The sequence below is a fragment of the Pan troglodytes genome, chromosome 5, assembly GCF_028858775.2.
Source record: "Pan troglodytes isolate AG18354 chromosome 5, NHGRI_mPanTro3-v2.0_pri, whole genome shotgun sequence".
Taxonomy (NCBI): Eukaryota; Metazoa; Chordata; class Mammalia; order Primates; family Hominidae; genus Pan; species Pan troglodytes.
Window position 1 is genome coordinate 52,506,388 of NC_072403.2, and position 16,616 is coordinate 52,523,003.

At 37.5% G+C, this 16,616-nt stretch overlaps 1 protein-coding gene across 10 annotated transcripts in view; it reads right to left on the reverse strand.

The window, feature by feature from the left end:
* Positions 1-16,616, reverse strand: part of CYP39A1 (cytochrome P450 family 39 subfamily A member 1) — a 103,053-nt gene that overhangs the window by 74,816 nt on the left and 11,621 nt on the right. For 5 of the 10 annotated variants that reach the window (XM_518518.7, XM_054685874.2, XM_009451393.5 and 2 more), the window contains exons 3-7: positions 14,821-14,995; positions 13,155-13,304; positions 11,715-11,808; positions 6,306-6,413; positions 760-850 (exon numbers count right to left, since the gene is read on the reverse strand). In XM_518518.7, coding sequence (XP_518518.2) covers positions 760-850; positions 6,306-6,413; positions 11,715-11,808; positions 13,155-13,304; positions 14,821-14,995 — 618 coding nt within the window. Of the gene's footprint in view, positions 1-759; positions 851-6,305; positions 6,414-11,714; positions 11,809-13,154; positions 13,305-14,820; positions 15,012-16,616 lie in introns of all 10 variants that reach the window. The other 5 variants (XM_003311351.4, XM_009451394.4, XM_054685875.2 and 2 more) reach the window with 3 other exon arrangements.

Sequence of the window (16,616 nt, forward strand, 5' to 3'; positions counted from 1 at the left end):
GTTTTCTTCCAAGAAAACCCTATCATTTCTTATTCTTTTTATATCAGGATACATAATACGAGATATTAAGAAGTTTAAAAAAGTCAACTCCCCAGATTGGTCGAATTATGCTGAATAAACAAGTAGTTGAGTACTCTCTATTCAAGCTTGTATTTGCTTTTTAAAAGAGATGATAAATAAACAGCCGACATCTGAACTAAAGAGTTCAAGGCAACAATCCCTATTTGCAGTTCCTAAATCCTCAAATTTCTAACAACCATAAGGGTTTTTTAATTTCTTTTTGTTTACTTGTTTTTTGTTAGTTGTCTTTTAATAATCCTTTGGTAGCAAGCCTCACCTGACCTCTACAGTCCTATTAGGGCTCTTATGTAATATATGGAATATACCCTTATTACTTTTATAAAATCTGAAAAATCCTGAACTTGAAAACTGTGGACATTCATTCAATTGAGGTGAAGATCCAAGACATTAGAAGAACAAACATGTGTATATATATTTAAGTAAGGAAATTAGGCAAATCACAATCTCTATAGCATTGACTTTATCATTTGGAAAATGAAGGAGTTGCACAAAAATATGCTTGACAGTAATTAAACTCTAGGATTCTACCTGATCAATTTATATCCTGATATATATCAAATTATGTTGAATTTTGGATTATGTTGAATTTTTATAAAATTATAGGTATTTAGCTTTGCCAATAATGTGTGACAAACATGCATTATTAGCTGTGTCTTTCTATATAATAAGGTTTAGTACCTGCTTTGCCAAACACAGAAGATATGCCTTCCATAATGGCCTTGTGGATATCAGGATGAGAAAGGACGTATGCAAGTGTCCAAAATGCAACCTTAAAAAGAAAAACTTATATCAAAAATATGAACTTCTTTGAAGGTGAACAAAAGCATATTTAGTATTAGCCATACATATATTTTTTTAAAAGGATGATGTTTAAATTAACCTTTAGAGCACATTGGTAGAAAGCATATTTTGAAAACAACTAGATATTATTAATAAGAGATATGTAATATATCTCCAAGAAGCCAGATATAAATTTTTATTTTGTCACTATAATTTAACTATATAATTTAAATAGATTAAACATCTATCTTCACTAAAAATGAGAAAAGTTGTTATTTTTACTAATGAGTAACACAAAATATTATATAGGCATATATTAAATTTTCAGAAGCAACTAGTTATGACACTTAAGAATATTAATCCAAAACAAAAACATTTCTTAAGATTTAATTTCCTTAGAATACAAGTGAATTAGCACATTTTATATTCTTCAACTGAAACACAGTAGTTTTAAATAAGCCCAGGAAAATGCAGCAGGAAACCATCCCGTAAACTAAATTATGAGAGTACTCAATGTCAAAAACAAAGTCCTTTTTTTTTGGCTTTTTTTGGCTCTGAATTAGTAAATAAAAGAAAAAAATTTTTTGAGTCCTTTCACACTTGAATGCTATTGAATATAGTATATTTGCACATTTTCTCTCCTGGCCACTCAAACTTATTTCATATCTTTCCTCGTTATGGTATTACAAGATAAAATCATACTGCTTTACATCTTAAAAATTAACTTCCTCCTCAGGTAAATAGTTTTGCTTCTATTCTTAGGTTACACAATAAAGAAAACCTGTATAAAATCATCCAAAGAAGTGTGGGTTTCACTTTCATTTTTTTCTAAATACATTTATTATGAAAGAGATTTCATCTAGGAAAATTGGTCCTGAAATGATTCATGCAATACTTTGACTAAATTTAGTCTGTCTCTTTTGTGAGGTAACATTATGTACCTTTAAATAATACCAATACTCCCCTCTGTGGTCAAAAGAGGAAGAGCAATTGTCCGAAAAGAAGTGCTCAAATAAGCCAAATTCAATACTGTTCATTATTTTTCCCTTTCTAACTTTAAATTGATAGTGCAAGGATAAATATGGTACTGTTTACATAAACAAGGTGAATAGGGGAACCACGGGTCCTCAATTTAGAGGCTTTCTTTCAGGAGTGTTATCCAGATTAAGAAAGATTTATCCTAGAGATTATCTAGTTCATTTTTACAGATGATGAAACAGATGCTCAGAGAACTATCTTGTCCTGTCTCTACTCAGGCCCCCTTTCTACTATTAACTACAGATAAAAGTGCTAAATTATTGAATTCAATTAATAACTACTCCATACTCACTTCATCTTACTTGAAGAGTCAGAGTTCATGTTGGGGAAAAAAATAGCGATAAGACATAATGTATTAGTCTGTTTTCACACTTCTTTATAAAGAATTCCCTGAGACTGGGTAATTTATAAACGAAAGAGGTTCAACTGACTCACAGTTCTGCATGGGTGGGGAGGCCTCAGGAAACTTACAATCATGGCAGAAGGCAAATGGGAAGCAAGGCACATCTTACACGGTGGCAGAAGAAGGGGGTGGGGAAAATGGTCAAACACTTTTAAAGCATCAGATATTATGAGAACTCACTCACTATCACAAGGACAGCCTGGGGAAAACTGTCCCCATTATCCAATCACCTCCCACCAGGTCCCTCCCTTTACATGTAGGGATTACAATTCAAGATGAGATGCGGGTGGGTACACAGAGCCAAGCCATATTACTTAGATTTTCAGTTACGCAAAACGGATGTTCATAGTTGTATGTGCCTAAATATAGCTTTAGAGATTCAATAAAATTGGATACTACTTTTTAAATGACAAACATAAGGAATTTAGCTAAACTACAAATGGCTGTTACTTTTATTTATTTATTTATTTATTTTTTTGAGACAGAGTCTCGCTCTGTTGCCTAGGCTGGAGTGCAGTGGCGCGATCTCGGCTCACTGCAAGCTCTGCCTCCTGGGTTCACACCATTCTTCTGCCTCAGCCTTCCGAATAGCTGGGACTACAAGCACCTGCCACCACGCACGGCTAATTTTTTGTATTTTTAGTAGAGACAGGGTTTCACCGTGTTAGCTAGGATGATCTCGATCTCCTGACCTTGTGATCCGCCCGCCTCGGCCTCCCGAAGTGCTGAGATTACAGGCGTTAGCCACTTTTTTTTAATGTCTCCTTTTTCCTTAACAGATTACAGTTTTTAAAATTTTTTCTATTTTTAAAAAAGCCAAAGTATTTTTAAAAGATAAAAAGGCATATAAAATAGTTAATAAAAGTTTATATGTATTACTACATCAATAAGCAAGAATAAGTGACTTTGAGGTCTTTCTGCACCCACATTTGGGAAAGGGGTTGAAAACTGCTCCCAACAGTACCAATTAGTATTTTGTAAAACAGTTCAAGTCCAAGGTCAGAGATGGGCAAGAAGAAGAAGGGCCACTCAGCTCACTGAACTGCAGAAGCAGCCACCATAATGTCATTCCATTGTTTTGGAGAGGTAAGAACAAATGAGAGAAAGGGCAAGGAGGAAAACTCTGTATCTTTGCTGTGTCAAGGAGAAGACGAATTGAGTGTGTTCTTTGGTACTGATTTATCTATTCAAAAAGAGATTTTGATGGAGTCTTTATACCACGCCAGAGAGTCTTCTACCAATCATGGTAAACACAAATATGTTGGGAGATAATTCCTGTCCAAAGTATTTTCACATTTAGTTGGGCATATGAATACATATTGGAGAAAAATGAACGAAATCTACAAGACAGTGAGAGAGCAAACACATGTTACAAAAAATAAATACTGTGGGAGTTGAGAGTGGGATGGGGTAGCAATTGCTACTGAAAGTATTTAGAAAGAATGTAAGAGATGCAGCAGATAAAAAAGGTAAAATGTCAGCTTTGTGATTGGTTTGGAGAAATCTTCTAAAAAAATCATTTGGCAGTCAGAAATTTCTTGGAGCTTAGAAATGGTTTTCCCATAAAAATAATTTCATAAATTATAGTTAATATCTTGGGCCATAATGGAGCCTCCTAGTGACCCAGTGCCTAACCCATCTGAAGCCTGAGCTCTGAGTCCTATGGGCCTTGAGGCAGAGTACAAAGTAGGAGAAAGGAGATATAGATATACTCTGGGCTCCAGGAAAAGACAGGCCCCACCACCTACACCTCTGGCAGGGCTTCTGGTATTCTCAGCAGCAATAAAGGTCACTAAAGCAGAACAGCAGTGGATATTCCCACTCTGGGGCCTTTGAGCCATCAAATATTTGGAAGCCTATGTTCAGTATTAATGGGCCATTGAAAATAATGATTGACTGAAACTAGGGAGATAATTTTTGTAAGGGAAGAAAACTAGCATTTATTGAAGACCTATGCTGAACCAGGTGCTATTAGCCACAATCTATTTCTTACCAAAATAATCCTTACAACAACCCTTTAAGGTAGGTATAGCATTAATCCCATTTTACAGATAAGGGCACTGAGGCTTGGGCAGGTTAAACAATTGGCCCACTGTTACCCAGTGCTGGCAATTGGCTTTGGATCTGACTCTAAAGCCTCTCCAGGATCTCTGCCTGCTCACCAGGCTGCCTCTTGGAGGTGCCAACAAGAGCCAGTGAGATGGAATCTTCTCTAATAATCAGACACTTTCTTTCTGAAATGAATGATTTAAATCCTTTCAGACCAGCGCCAAGAACAAATTCCAAAGAACCGACTTCCCCTGTGTCAGATCAATGGGGCTTTGTGTGTCTTTCTTCCGGGGGATGTTTCTAACAAGATATTGAAAAATAATTCTTTGACAGGAGTGCCTGTTTTGTTGCTACTTTGAGAGTTGTTTTGCTGTTTGTTTTTCAATTTTGCTATAGCTTAATCAGTTTCCAAGAATATTATTTAAGGAAAAACCAGAGAAGAATATTATAGGTACATAAAGAAGGGGAAGGGTTTAGACTATTTTTACTTGACCATATCAGATGAAATGTATATTCCACTGGCTAACATACCTTTGAGAAAAGAGGCCAGAATTTCTATCCCTTCTCTTTATGCAGTAAATTTTTCAACGAGTTAAGGGAAACTAGAATATCAGGACTGAGAAAGCCTTTAATAACCTAGGCCTTTATAAAAGTAAGGCTAAATAAATAATACTTAAAACATCTTCCTCATTTCTATCTGTTAGAAGAAAAAGGAAGAAAAATGCCCACACATATCATTATGGATAGGTTAAATCCTCCTGTTTAGTGGAAAACAAGTATATTTAAAAAGTTACCCTTTAATTTCAGATAATATAAGTAGCATCTTAGGCTAATGTGAGAACCTCCTGGCCCAGGAAACTGTTTGCACTGAACATGACGTGACAGACAAATCTCATGGCTCTAATCTAATTCAAGACAGATTTTAAAAGAAACAGTTTTTTAGCCGGGCCCAGTAGCTCACGCATGTAATCCCAGCTGCTCAGGAGGCTGAGGCAGGGGAATCGCTTGAACCCGGGAGGCAGAGGTTGCAGTGAGCCGAGATCACGCCATTGCACTCCAGCCTGGGTGACAGAATGAGACACCATCTCAAAAAAACAAAACAAAACAAAAACAACAACAACAACAACAAAACACAAAAAACAGTTTTTTAAGTCTTGCCTCTCTTTAGAAGTGTTGAAAGTTCCAATTTCACCAGCACCATTCATGCGGAAGCTTGTAGGACCATAATGCTAAGCAATGCAAACAGCAATGGCACACAGAAGGAGAATGGGTACAAATGGAGAGAAAGAGCTAATATTCATTGATACCAGCTAGGCTTATCTTATCAAATCCTCATAACAACTTTATAGAGAAATGAGAATTACCATTTATTGAGCACCCAAGTTCTAAGACCACAGTGGGAGGTTCACGTACATTATCCCTTTTTTTACCCTTATTAGGTAAAATAGTACATTATCTCTTATTAGGAAATAGAGGCACAGAAAATTTAAATTACCACCATGACAGTCTACAACTACGAATTGGGATGTCTGGATCCAAGCCCAAGTTACCTGAAACTATCCATTTACTTATTCTTTCCAATAAAAGCATGTGGCCAATCCCTATTCATCTTTTCAATACCAATACTGAGCACATTGGCATACATACAAAAAGTGTTCCATAAACAGATGTTGTCTACAACTGGCCCCAAAGGGCAAGCTTTTCCCTCATCCTGTTACACACTGCCTTTCAGAGGACAGAATTTGCTTGAGATTTGTTTTGTCTCCTTTGTAACCTAATCAGATTTCATTAGGCATTCAGTTTTGGTTTTTATCTCACAACCAAATCCACTGTAGTTTTTTTCTTTTCCATAATGAGTAATGAGTGGAAAAAAGAATGGAAGACAGAAATGAAGGAAAAAAAGATGAAAGGACAGTGGAGAGCAATGTAACTCATACTTTACTAATATACTTACAGGAACAGCATTAGACAGAGAAGCCCAAAGCAGTAAGAGCCCATAATTGGGTGAGTTTTCCTTACTTGTTTCCGTCTCTACAATATCCAGCGTAGCTTGCAATAATGTCTGTTTAAAAGAAATAAACATTGCCAAACCATGGCTATGTGACAAATATTGATGTTAATAAACAAGAGATCATGTATTTTTCTTTAATATGAAAGATATCATTTCTGCCATTCCCAGGTTTTGCAGTTTGAAGCATGTGAAGGGATTTATGTCCTTACTGTAGCATAGTAATTAGGAGTAGGGATTCTGGAGCTTGACCGCCTCACTGCATTTGTTCAAATCCTGGCTCAGCTATTTAAGAGCTGGATGACCTTGAACAAGCTACTTTAATCTCTCTGTGCCTCTGTGTCCTCATCCATAAAATGTTCATAATATGGTACCTACCTCGTAGGATTATTGTGAGAATTAAATGAGTTAGTACCTAAAAAGTGCTTAAAATAAAAACTTTCAGAGGGTAAAATGCACTTTGGATCTCTACTTTACCAAACTGAATTGGCAAATTGTGTGTTATTATCTCTGCCCTCCACACTGCTCTGGAATCCCTGTCTTATAAACCTCTGCTCTTAGCAAAATTCAAGCAATAGAGAAACACACACCTCTGGTGCATTCAGGAGAAAACTACACCCCCATCCACCATACAGATTCTCAGCCCATTCACCATGGGAGACAGAACTGCCAAGCCAGAATATTACAAATACCACAATACTCTAAAACCATACAGAGAACTGACATTTGACTTGAACAGTGACAGCTCAGGGCAGGGCCCCATCCAAGGCTACCCATCTCAAGACATGTTGTTCTCAAGTCACCAAACAAATCCCACTAAAGTATTTTCTTCATAGGGCGGTTTCCCCAGATTTGTCTTTGCCAGTGATGGCTCTCCATCATGGGAAAAAATTCAGACACTGTAACATTTTCATTAAGTTACTCATCTACTTTTAATCTTAAATAACTTATGTCTAGGTGATAGAAATAATGGGAGCTAATATCAACTCACTGCTTGCTAAGGGCAAGTACTGTTTTAAGTATTTAACCCATTTCACTCCTCACTATAACTCCAAGATGCAGATACTACTATCTTTTTTTTTTTATTTTTAAGAAAAGACGTTTACTTGAGAATAGAGCATGGCAACGGGAAAATGCATGCAATAGTAAACTATGTGCGTATTCAGAGAGCTAAAGGAAGACAACAATTTTTAAAGGAAAAAATGAGAAGGATTACATAATTGTTGTGCAATCATTATCCTTGTCTACAAAGATCAATAACAATATTGGACAGGCCAGTTGCTAGACAGGTGTTCCTGTAGAAGTATTATTGTGTAGGCTGTGATGGTCTTTGTGCAGGTTTGTGGTTTTTGTAGAGTTTTCTTTTCTTTCTTTTCTAAATCACACATTCAAGCATGAGAACCCTCTCTTCATGACCTTCCCTGGCTCTATTTGTCAGGTTTTTTTTTCTTAGGTTCAGGGGTACAGTTCAGGTTTGTTCTATAGGTAAAATCGTGTCACAGGAGCTTGTTATAGATTATTTCATCACCCAGGTACTAAGCCTAATACACAATAATTGTTTTTATCTGTTCCTCTCCCCCCTCCCAATCTCTACCCTCAAATAGGGTCCAGTGTCTGAGGTTCCCCGCAGATACTATTATCTTCACCATTATGCATATGAGGAAACTGAAACACAATAAAGTTAGGGAATTTTGCCAGGGACATATAGCTTGAAGGTGGTTGAGTTAGGATCCCAACCCTGTGAGTCTAGCCCTGACTCCAGAGCCCATACTCTAAGCCACTATGCTATACTGGCCCCCTTAGAGACACAAATCACAACTCTCTTGTATTAGGGATTTGGAGAACTGCAATGTACCACAGCATAGTAGCTTTGATTCAGATACTATGACAAAGAAAAAAAAACTATTCAATCACTAGCATATAAAATACATTATAAAATACAGACTGATGCTATTATTTACTAAAGCATGTAATTTTTCAAGGGATTAACTACTCTAATCCCTAGCTTTCTGGATTTAACATCCTCAGTTTTCCTGGTATTAAAGTTGTGAAAATAAATAAGAAATTACTTGTGAAATATGTAACACTATGCTTGCCACAAGGTAAGCACCCCAAAAATGTTAGCTAATGTCTTATTACTGTTTTTGTGATAATGGATTAGCAGAATTGAAAATAGTTTAGATATGAATTTCATTTACTGCTTGTCTCTGTTATACTTATAATGTAAGTTGTCACAGGACAAAGTTTATACCTCATGAAAATCCTATAGATATATTTCATTATTTTGATATTCTATGACACAATAATAATTTTAAATGAAAAACACTAGTTTAAGATATATCTAAAATAACATGGAAGAAATCACATTTTACATTAATGATGCAATAAAGCGTGTATATATTTTTTAAAAATGAAACTCAACTTCTACCCAGTCTTCTGCTTCACTAGGCCACTGAAATCTATTTATGCAGTTGAAGACAACAAAATCTTTTAAATTTCTTCTTAGCTCACACTTTTTTTTAATATTAATATAAAAACATTAGCTCGGCCAGGCACGGTGGCTCACGCCTGTAATCCCAGCAGTTTGGGAGGCCGAGGCAGGTGGGTCACGAGGTCAGAAGTTTGATACCAGCCTGACCAATATGGTGAAACCTCATCTCTACTAAAAATATAAAAAATAGCCGGGTGTGGTGGCATGTGCCTGTAGTCCCAGCTACTCGGGAGGCTGAAGCAGGAGAATTGCTTGAACCTGGGAGGCAGAGGTTGCAGTGAGCTGAGATCACACCACTGCACTCCAGCCTGGGTGACAGAGCAAGACTCCATCTCAAAAAAGAAAAAAAAATGCCACTGCCACACAAAACACACAAACACACAAGCTCAGTGTGAACACTGCTAGAGGAAAACAGAGACGCAATACGTAAAAAAATAAAGTTAAACTGCTCATGGATGTTCAAGTTGAATTCTCTCCTAAAGTTTTAAACACTGGATTAGCTTCAGCAGAATTCAAACTTTGTTTTTATTCAAATAATGATATGGTTTGGCTATGAAGCCACCAAAATCTCATCTTGAATTCCCACATGTTGTGGTAGGGATCCAGTGGGAGGTAACTGAATCATGGGAGCAGGTCTTTCTAGTGCTGTTCTCGTGATGGTGAATAAGTCCCATGAGATCTGATGGTTTTACAAAGGGAAGTTTCCCCACACAAGCTCTCTCTCCTTTTGCCTGCCACCATCCATGTAAGATGTTACTTGATCCTCCTTGCCTTCCACCATGATTGTGAGGCCTCCCCAGCCATGTGGAACCATTAAACCTCTTTCTTCTGTAAATTGCCCAGTCTCGGGTATGTCTTTTTCACCAACATGAAAACGGACTAATACAAATAGGGAGTTAAGAGTACCTATGATTAAAAATACCTCATTTCTTCAGAGTAAGAAAAATAAATGCTATTCTAGAGGTATTGTTGGTAGGGAATTTTACTTTTTTTTTTCTTTTTGTTTTTTTATTTTTTGAGATGGAGTTTCACTCTGTCACCCAGGTTGGAGTGCAGTGGTGCAATCTCGGCTCACCATAACCTCCGCCTCCCAGGTTCAAGCAATTCTCCTGCCTCAGCCTCCTGAGTAGCTGGGATTACAGGCGCACACCACCATGCCAGGCTAATTTTTGTATTTTTAGTAGAGATGAGGTTTCACCATGTTGGCCAGGCTGATCTCGAACTTCTGACCTTAGGTGATCCACCCACCTTGGCCTCCCAAAGTGCTGGGATTACAGGCGTGAGCCACAGCACCCAGCCTTAGTAGGGAATTTTAACTGGGAATTTTAAAACTCTGTTTGCTAGGCCCATAGATTACAGATCTATCTCGATACATCTTTTATATACATGTGCTTTTGCCCCTAAGTCCTGGAAAATAATGCAAAGAACATGTGTGTTTCTCTGGGTTGTTTATACAACAAAAATATTAGCTGAAACACAGTTTGTCAATGAAGGGCCTTCTAGTATGGCTTCCTATTCCCTTTATTCAGGAAGGAGATACCTAAACATTCACATAGTCCTTTTTCCTAAGGCCATCTTCCTTTCTAGTTTTAAGCAAAGCTGTTTGTGATAATATTTGCTATTTAACTAAAAACAAACAAAAACTTTTGAGGCCATCTTTAAATATAAAAATATTTGAAGAGTTTTTTTAAATGATGATAACAATGATAAGCTCCTATCCAGTCCTCTGTTCTCAGTGCTTTACAAAAATTAAATCATTTAATTCCCACAACTTTATGCGGTGAGGAAACTGAGGCTAAGAGACTAGGTACTGTGCCCAAGGTTACATAACCAGTGACTGGATTTGAGCCTAGACAGTCCAGACCAAATGAAACCCAGTCTCTGTGGGCAGACCCTGGCCTCAGACAGTTTTCAAAAGCTCCCAGAGGTGATTCTAATGAGAGGCAGAGGTGAGAACCATTCATTAGCAAGCATCTGAACCAAAGGTAAGGCTTGTTAAAGCAGATTGTCTACCTCAGAGGTGTTTGTTTGTTTGTTTGTTTCTGAGACAGGATTTCACTCTGTCACCCAGGCTGGAGTGCAGGGGCACAATCAGGGTTTGCTGCAGCCTTCACTGCCCGGGCTCAAGTGTGATCCTCCCACCTCAGCCTCCTGAGTAGCCGGTACCACAGGTGTGTGCAACCATGCCTGGCTAATTTTTTTTTTTATAATTATTTGTAGAGACCAGGTCTTGCTATGTTGCCCAGGTTGGTCTCGAACTCCTGGGCTTAAGCACTTCTCCTGCGTCGGCCCCCCAAAGTGCTGGGATTACAGGTGTGAGCCACCATGCCTGGCCTACTGCAGAGTTTCTGACTGAGTGAGTCCCAGGTGATGCTGGTGCTGTCGGTTTATGGGCCACATTTGAAGAACCACAGATCTGGAATAACACTTAGGGCACAGGTTCCTAGTGCCTGGCTTTTTAAATTATACTATTCTGCTTCCTTGCATCTGAAGAAACAACTAACGGTAGTGGCATCAACAACAAAGCCTATTTTGTAGAGCTTTGTTTTTCCTAATTTGCCATTAGTTTCACCTGTCGCTATTGACACAGCCAACTGTATGATAACACAGAAATCAATACAGAACATCGGAATTATATTTTTTTGCTCGTTGTCTCTGGTTTTTTCTTATGTGGAATAGGATACCTCTTCTACATAGGTTGGTGTGATGATGTAACAGTGAAATAATGTATCTCAACATGTCCAGTACAGTGGTTGACACAAAAATGGTATCTAATCAATCTCATGTGTTTTAGCAAAATATATTTTAACAACAATAATTTATTACTATCTTTACATTAGCAAAGAAAGGTAAGAAATACTTACCATGGAATTATCTTTTGCAGATTTACATGCTTTTATATCTGGAATGTTTTTCTCAAACAGTTCCAGGAACCACTTTTTGGATTTTGACCAGTTTCTACATGAGAAAAAATATATATAGAAATTAATTGGAAAGCACTTTAGGAATAACAGGTCACAGCATAAAAAAGGGATGTCTGTGGAATTAAAATTAGTTCTCCAAATTTATTCTTCATTTTCAGGTATAATTTCATGGAAGGTCTACCTTCGGAATGATTAGTCCACAAAGACAGTTGGGGAGGCAGAGCAACTACATTTTAGTGTCTTTTGTAAATAAAACTTTGGAGTCCTACTGGATTGGCACTGAATAAGAAGGCAGAACCCACACTTGCTTGGTCTGCCTTTACTGTGGCTGCTGTAAGTTGCAGGAGGATGAAAACCCAATGCACAGAACCGATCGCTGACTTAAGCCGGGAAAAACAAACTGGCTCTCATCTTCTAAATCTTGTCTGAACAGTCACCATTGTAGATGAATGGTCTACGTAGGCTATGGTCTGAATGTCTGTGTCTCTCCCAAATCTTTATATGTTGAAATCCTAACCCCCAAGGTGATGTCATTAGGAGGTGGGGGTCTTTGGATGGTAGCTATGTTATGAGGCTACAGCCCTCATGAAAAGGAGTACTAACCTTATGAACAGGGTCTCAGGGAGTCTGTCTGCCCCTTTTACCACATGAGAATGCAGTGAAAAATTGGGAGTCTGCAACCCGGAAGGAGCCCTCACCAGAACATGACCATGCTGGCCCGCACATCTCAGACCCCCAGCCTCCAGGGCAATGAGAAATAGCCCTCACCAGAACGTGACCATGCTGGCACCCTCATCTCAGGCCTCCAGCCTCCAGGGCGATGAGAAATAAATTTCTGTTGTTTATAAGCCTCCCAGTCTATGATACTTTGTTATAGCAACCCATATGGAGAAAGACATAGAGCCAATGCCAAGAAATTTCAAAATCATGCAGTTACTTTGCATGTGCCTCATTTTACAAACATTTGTCTGAACCAACTGTGAGAAATGCATTTAACCACGCCCATGTTTGCCTCAGAGAGAATGAGGAGCACAGTGTCTGATTCTGAGACTGCTCAGGTTGATGATTTAGCAGGAATCTTAACTGTAGCAATGAGTGCAATAATAAAAAGCTGTACATGGGATAAAAGACCTCAGAATAAATTCTTAATCCCATCGATCTCTTTCTCTCTTTTGTTTTTGTTCATCACAATAAGAAAAGCATCTCTCTTCCTTGGTCCTCCTTCAATTCACATACAGACACCAAAAACAAACAGGTCATAAGAAACAGCTTCTCTCCCACTTAAACTGCTGTTACATCTACTTAGAACAGAAAAATGAGTGGTGTTGAATTGCTGAGAGAAGCTTGGTCAATGAATTAATTATAGGAAACAACTGTTACCTTAGAAGACACTCTGGCAACTGGGACCCATACTCAAAATCTTCATCATAAGCTTGAAAATACTGATGGAACTCCTTGATTTTTTTCTTGTTTGTGGAAAACAAACTTTTATTAAAGAGCATATTCACTGTGACTGGATAAAGGAGATGTCTACAAAGACAGAAACACACAGAAAGTCAGACCCGAAGACCAAAGAAGAAAGGCAAAGGATACAAAGCAAGGCATTATTTCATAGCAATATATGGGGAGCAGATAATAGGTGACAGATTCTCTTGGGAAAAAGTCGCTCTTAAGAAGTTTTGATATTTGCTTACTGTGGTCAAGATAATACAGGGGAAACTGAAACTGTGGTTTGATTTATCTGAAGATATTTAAATGCTTTCTAAACAAGCATATTAGACTCTGACAAATATGAGATAATAAATAAACTGATCTAATACAATTCAACAATTTATTTAGCAAATAATAGTAGCTAAGATATAGTCCATGCCTTTAGACAGCAACAACAACAACAACAACAACAACAACAACAAAGAATCAGGGCAATATTGGTCACCAAATTTCCTAATTTCTCACAGGATCCCATAAATTCAAACTATTGCCCATTGAAATATAGTACATATCATCAGTAAGTTTCACCATTAAGAGAATAAAGTGATTACTGTAGCATACTTAAGATAAAGAATATAAAATATTGTTAACATGCCTTAAAACACTTAATACTGTTTATTTAATTTTTATTTACCATCCCTTCATAATCTCCTCCACCCAAAGTTTCAAAAATATCCAAGAATATTTTGTTCATTTCAATATCTTCATTTTGTTATAGATATTGGGTATGCTTCAGCACATTTTTAAATTTGGTTGTTTGTTTTTGTGTCCCCCCTCCACCCCCTACTACTGGACCTCTAACAAAATGTTCACTGTCATTCTGAGTCTGAACTGCTCAGTCTTGCCTTGGGCATTCCAGGATTCCTGCTGAGATGGCAAAGTGACTCAGGTAACTTCAACTTACGAAATCTCTTTATGCATGTGGGAAATTTTCTCATGTCTCCCATGCCCAGACTTTAACTTTTCCAGAAAGCTTCAGAATGGGGCTGACTCTGTCTGCTGCTCTTCCCTGTCTCTTGGGATCTCCCTTACTAGAGGACCCTGGGGCTCAGTCCTGAGGCCTACACTGACTTTGCCTGAGCCACTTGTTAAGTAACACAAACATCTCCTGGACTTTTTTCACCACTTTATGATTCCATTCTCTCCCCTATCCTCTCAACGTCCTCTCATTCTAATAATAGCAAATTGCACTGAATGTTTTATCAAAATTCTACAGGAAGTATGAAAATTATAAGAAGAAAATCCGTGTAGTTTATACACAAATGTATGGAATGACTAAGGAGAAATTACTGCAAATGTATTACAATGACTGTATTGGCTTGTTTGCTCACCATAAAATAGAAATGCTACACTGAATTAGAATTTAAAAGATTGGTGACAGAGCGAGACTCCATCTCAAAAAAAAATAATTTAAAAGATTAAAATAATCTCTTAATAGCCTAGTTAGGTAGATTTCATTAATCAACCTGACAATGTTTGAAGTCCAATCTATAGGTTTCAATTTTTTTATTTAAAACAAAAAGCAAGACTAAATCATACTAATGCATCTATTTACCTTACTAAGTTGTTCAGGTCCATTGTCCCATGAGTGCCTAAATTCTCCAGTTGTTCATGTAATTCTTCAGTCAGTTGCCCAGTAAACTGATGGAGATTGACAGTCCCCATTTTCCCTTTCAACATAATATAGAGTTTTTCATGCAGTGCTAAAAAGACATTCTTTGGAATTGATGCTATGAACAAAGAAAACTATTTTCAAAATAAGCAACAACTGCTTGAAACACACAGTCAATATATATCTACTATTATTTGGTCAGCAGGGACTACAGCCAAAGTCCTCTCAGTACATAAGGTCACCTCCCATAAATAAAAGTAGATAAAGATTCAACCTATTCTCGGCTGAGTGTGGTGGCTCACAACTGTAATCCCAGAACTTTGGGAGAACAAGGCAGGTAGATCACTTGAGGTCAGAAGTTCCAGACCAGCCTGACCAACATGGTGAAACCCTGTCTCTACTAAAAATAGGAAAATTAGCTGGCTGTGGCGGGCACCTGTAATCCCAGCTACTGGGGAGGCTAAGGCAGAAGAATCGCTTGAACCCAGGAGTTGGAGTTGCAGTGAGCCAACATCACACCACTGCACTCCAGCCTGGGTGACAGAGAGAGACTTTATCTCAAAACAAACAAACAAAAAAGATTCAACGTATTCTGTGAGATAATGGAAATCTATTCACTTTAAGGGATAATCTATAAATGGGTGATTAAGAGAGCTGGTATTTTCAGCCCTTCTCCCTCGAAATCTACAGTCCAGATACATTAAAAACATATTTTACATATCCCAGCATTTCAGAGGCTCTTCTGTCTGCTCAGAATGTTCTCTCCTTTATTATACCCATATCTACTCCCACCCAATCCCACACACTTATACCTATGAGCCTCAAACTTCTCCTGCAAATTTCTATTTGTCCTTCAAGTGTCTTCTTGAACACTACTTCCACCAGGAGGCCTTTCCTAACCCCATGAATAGCTTTGAGCCCACTATTTTCTTTATGTTAGTATTCATGCTCCTTCTATAACACACATTCCTAATTAGAAATTGTGGTTTATTTTTTACTCATTTCTTTATATTTTTATTTTATCTTGTTTTATTGACCTTGAAGTAACTTTTTCTGTTTTAAAAAAATTTTGAATTTTATTTTAGATTCAAAGGGTACATGTGCAGGTTTGTTATACAAGTATATTATGTTATGCTGAGGTTTGGGGCATGATTAATCCCATCACTCAGGTAATGAGCACAGTACTCAATAGTTAGTTTTTCAACCTTTGCCCCCTGCCGCCCACCCCCCTCCCTCTAGTAGTCCCCTGTGTCCATTGTTGTCATTTTATTGAAGTAACTTTTTCAAAGAATAAGTTTTAATTTTGTAGTTCGTCATCCTATTACGTGTAAGATACATTTTGTGTAAGTTAATGAAAAACAATTTTTAGATTTCCTGAGCATATATCTTCTCTATGTTACCATACCAGTATAGTATGTATACTATGCTACTATACATATACTATGCTGGTATGTATAGTATGCTACTATACATCTTCTCTATGTATGGTAGCATACATCTACTATATGGGAGGGATGGGAAGCTGACTCAACAATAAATATTAACATATTTCATCTGTTCAACGAAATATTTAAACATGAAAGTCCCCAGAGGAGGCTCAGGTGAAAAAAACTCAATCACTTCCATACACCTCTGATAGGTAACTTAGTAAATTTTTCTGAAGGGATACGTGACTCTACAGATTAAAGGCCTTCAAAATATTTATATTATTTGATCTAAAATTCCATAGTCCAAGTATC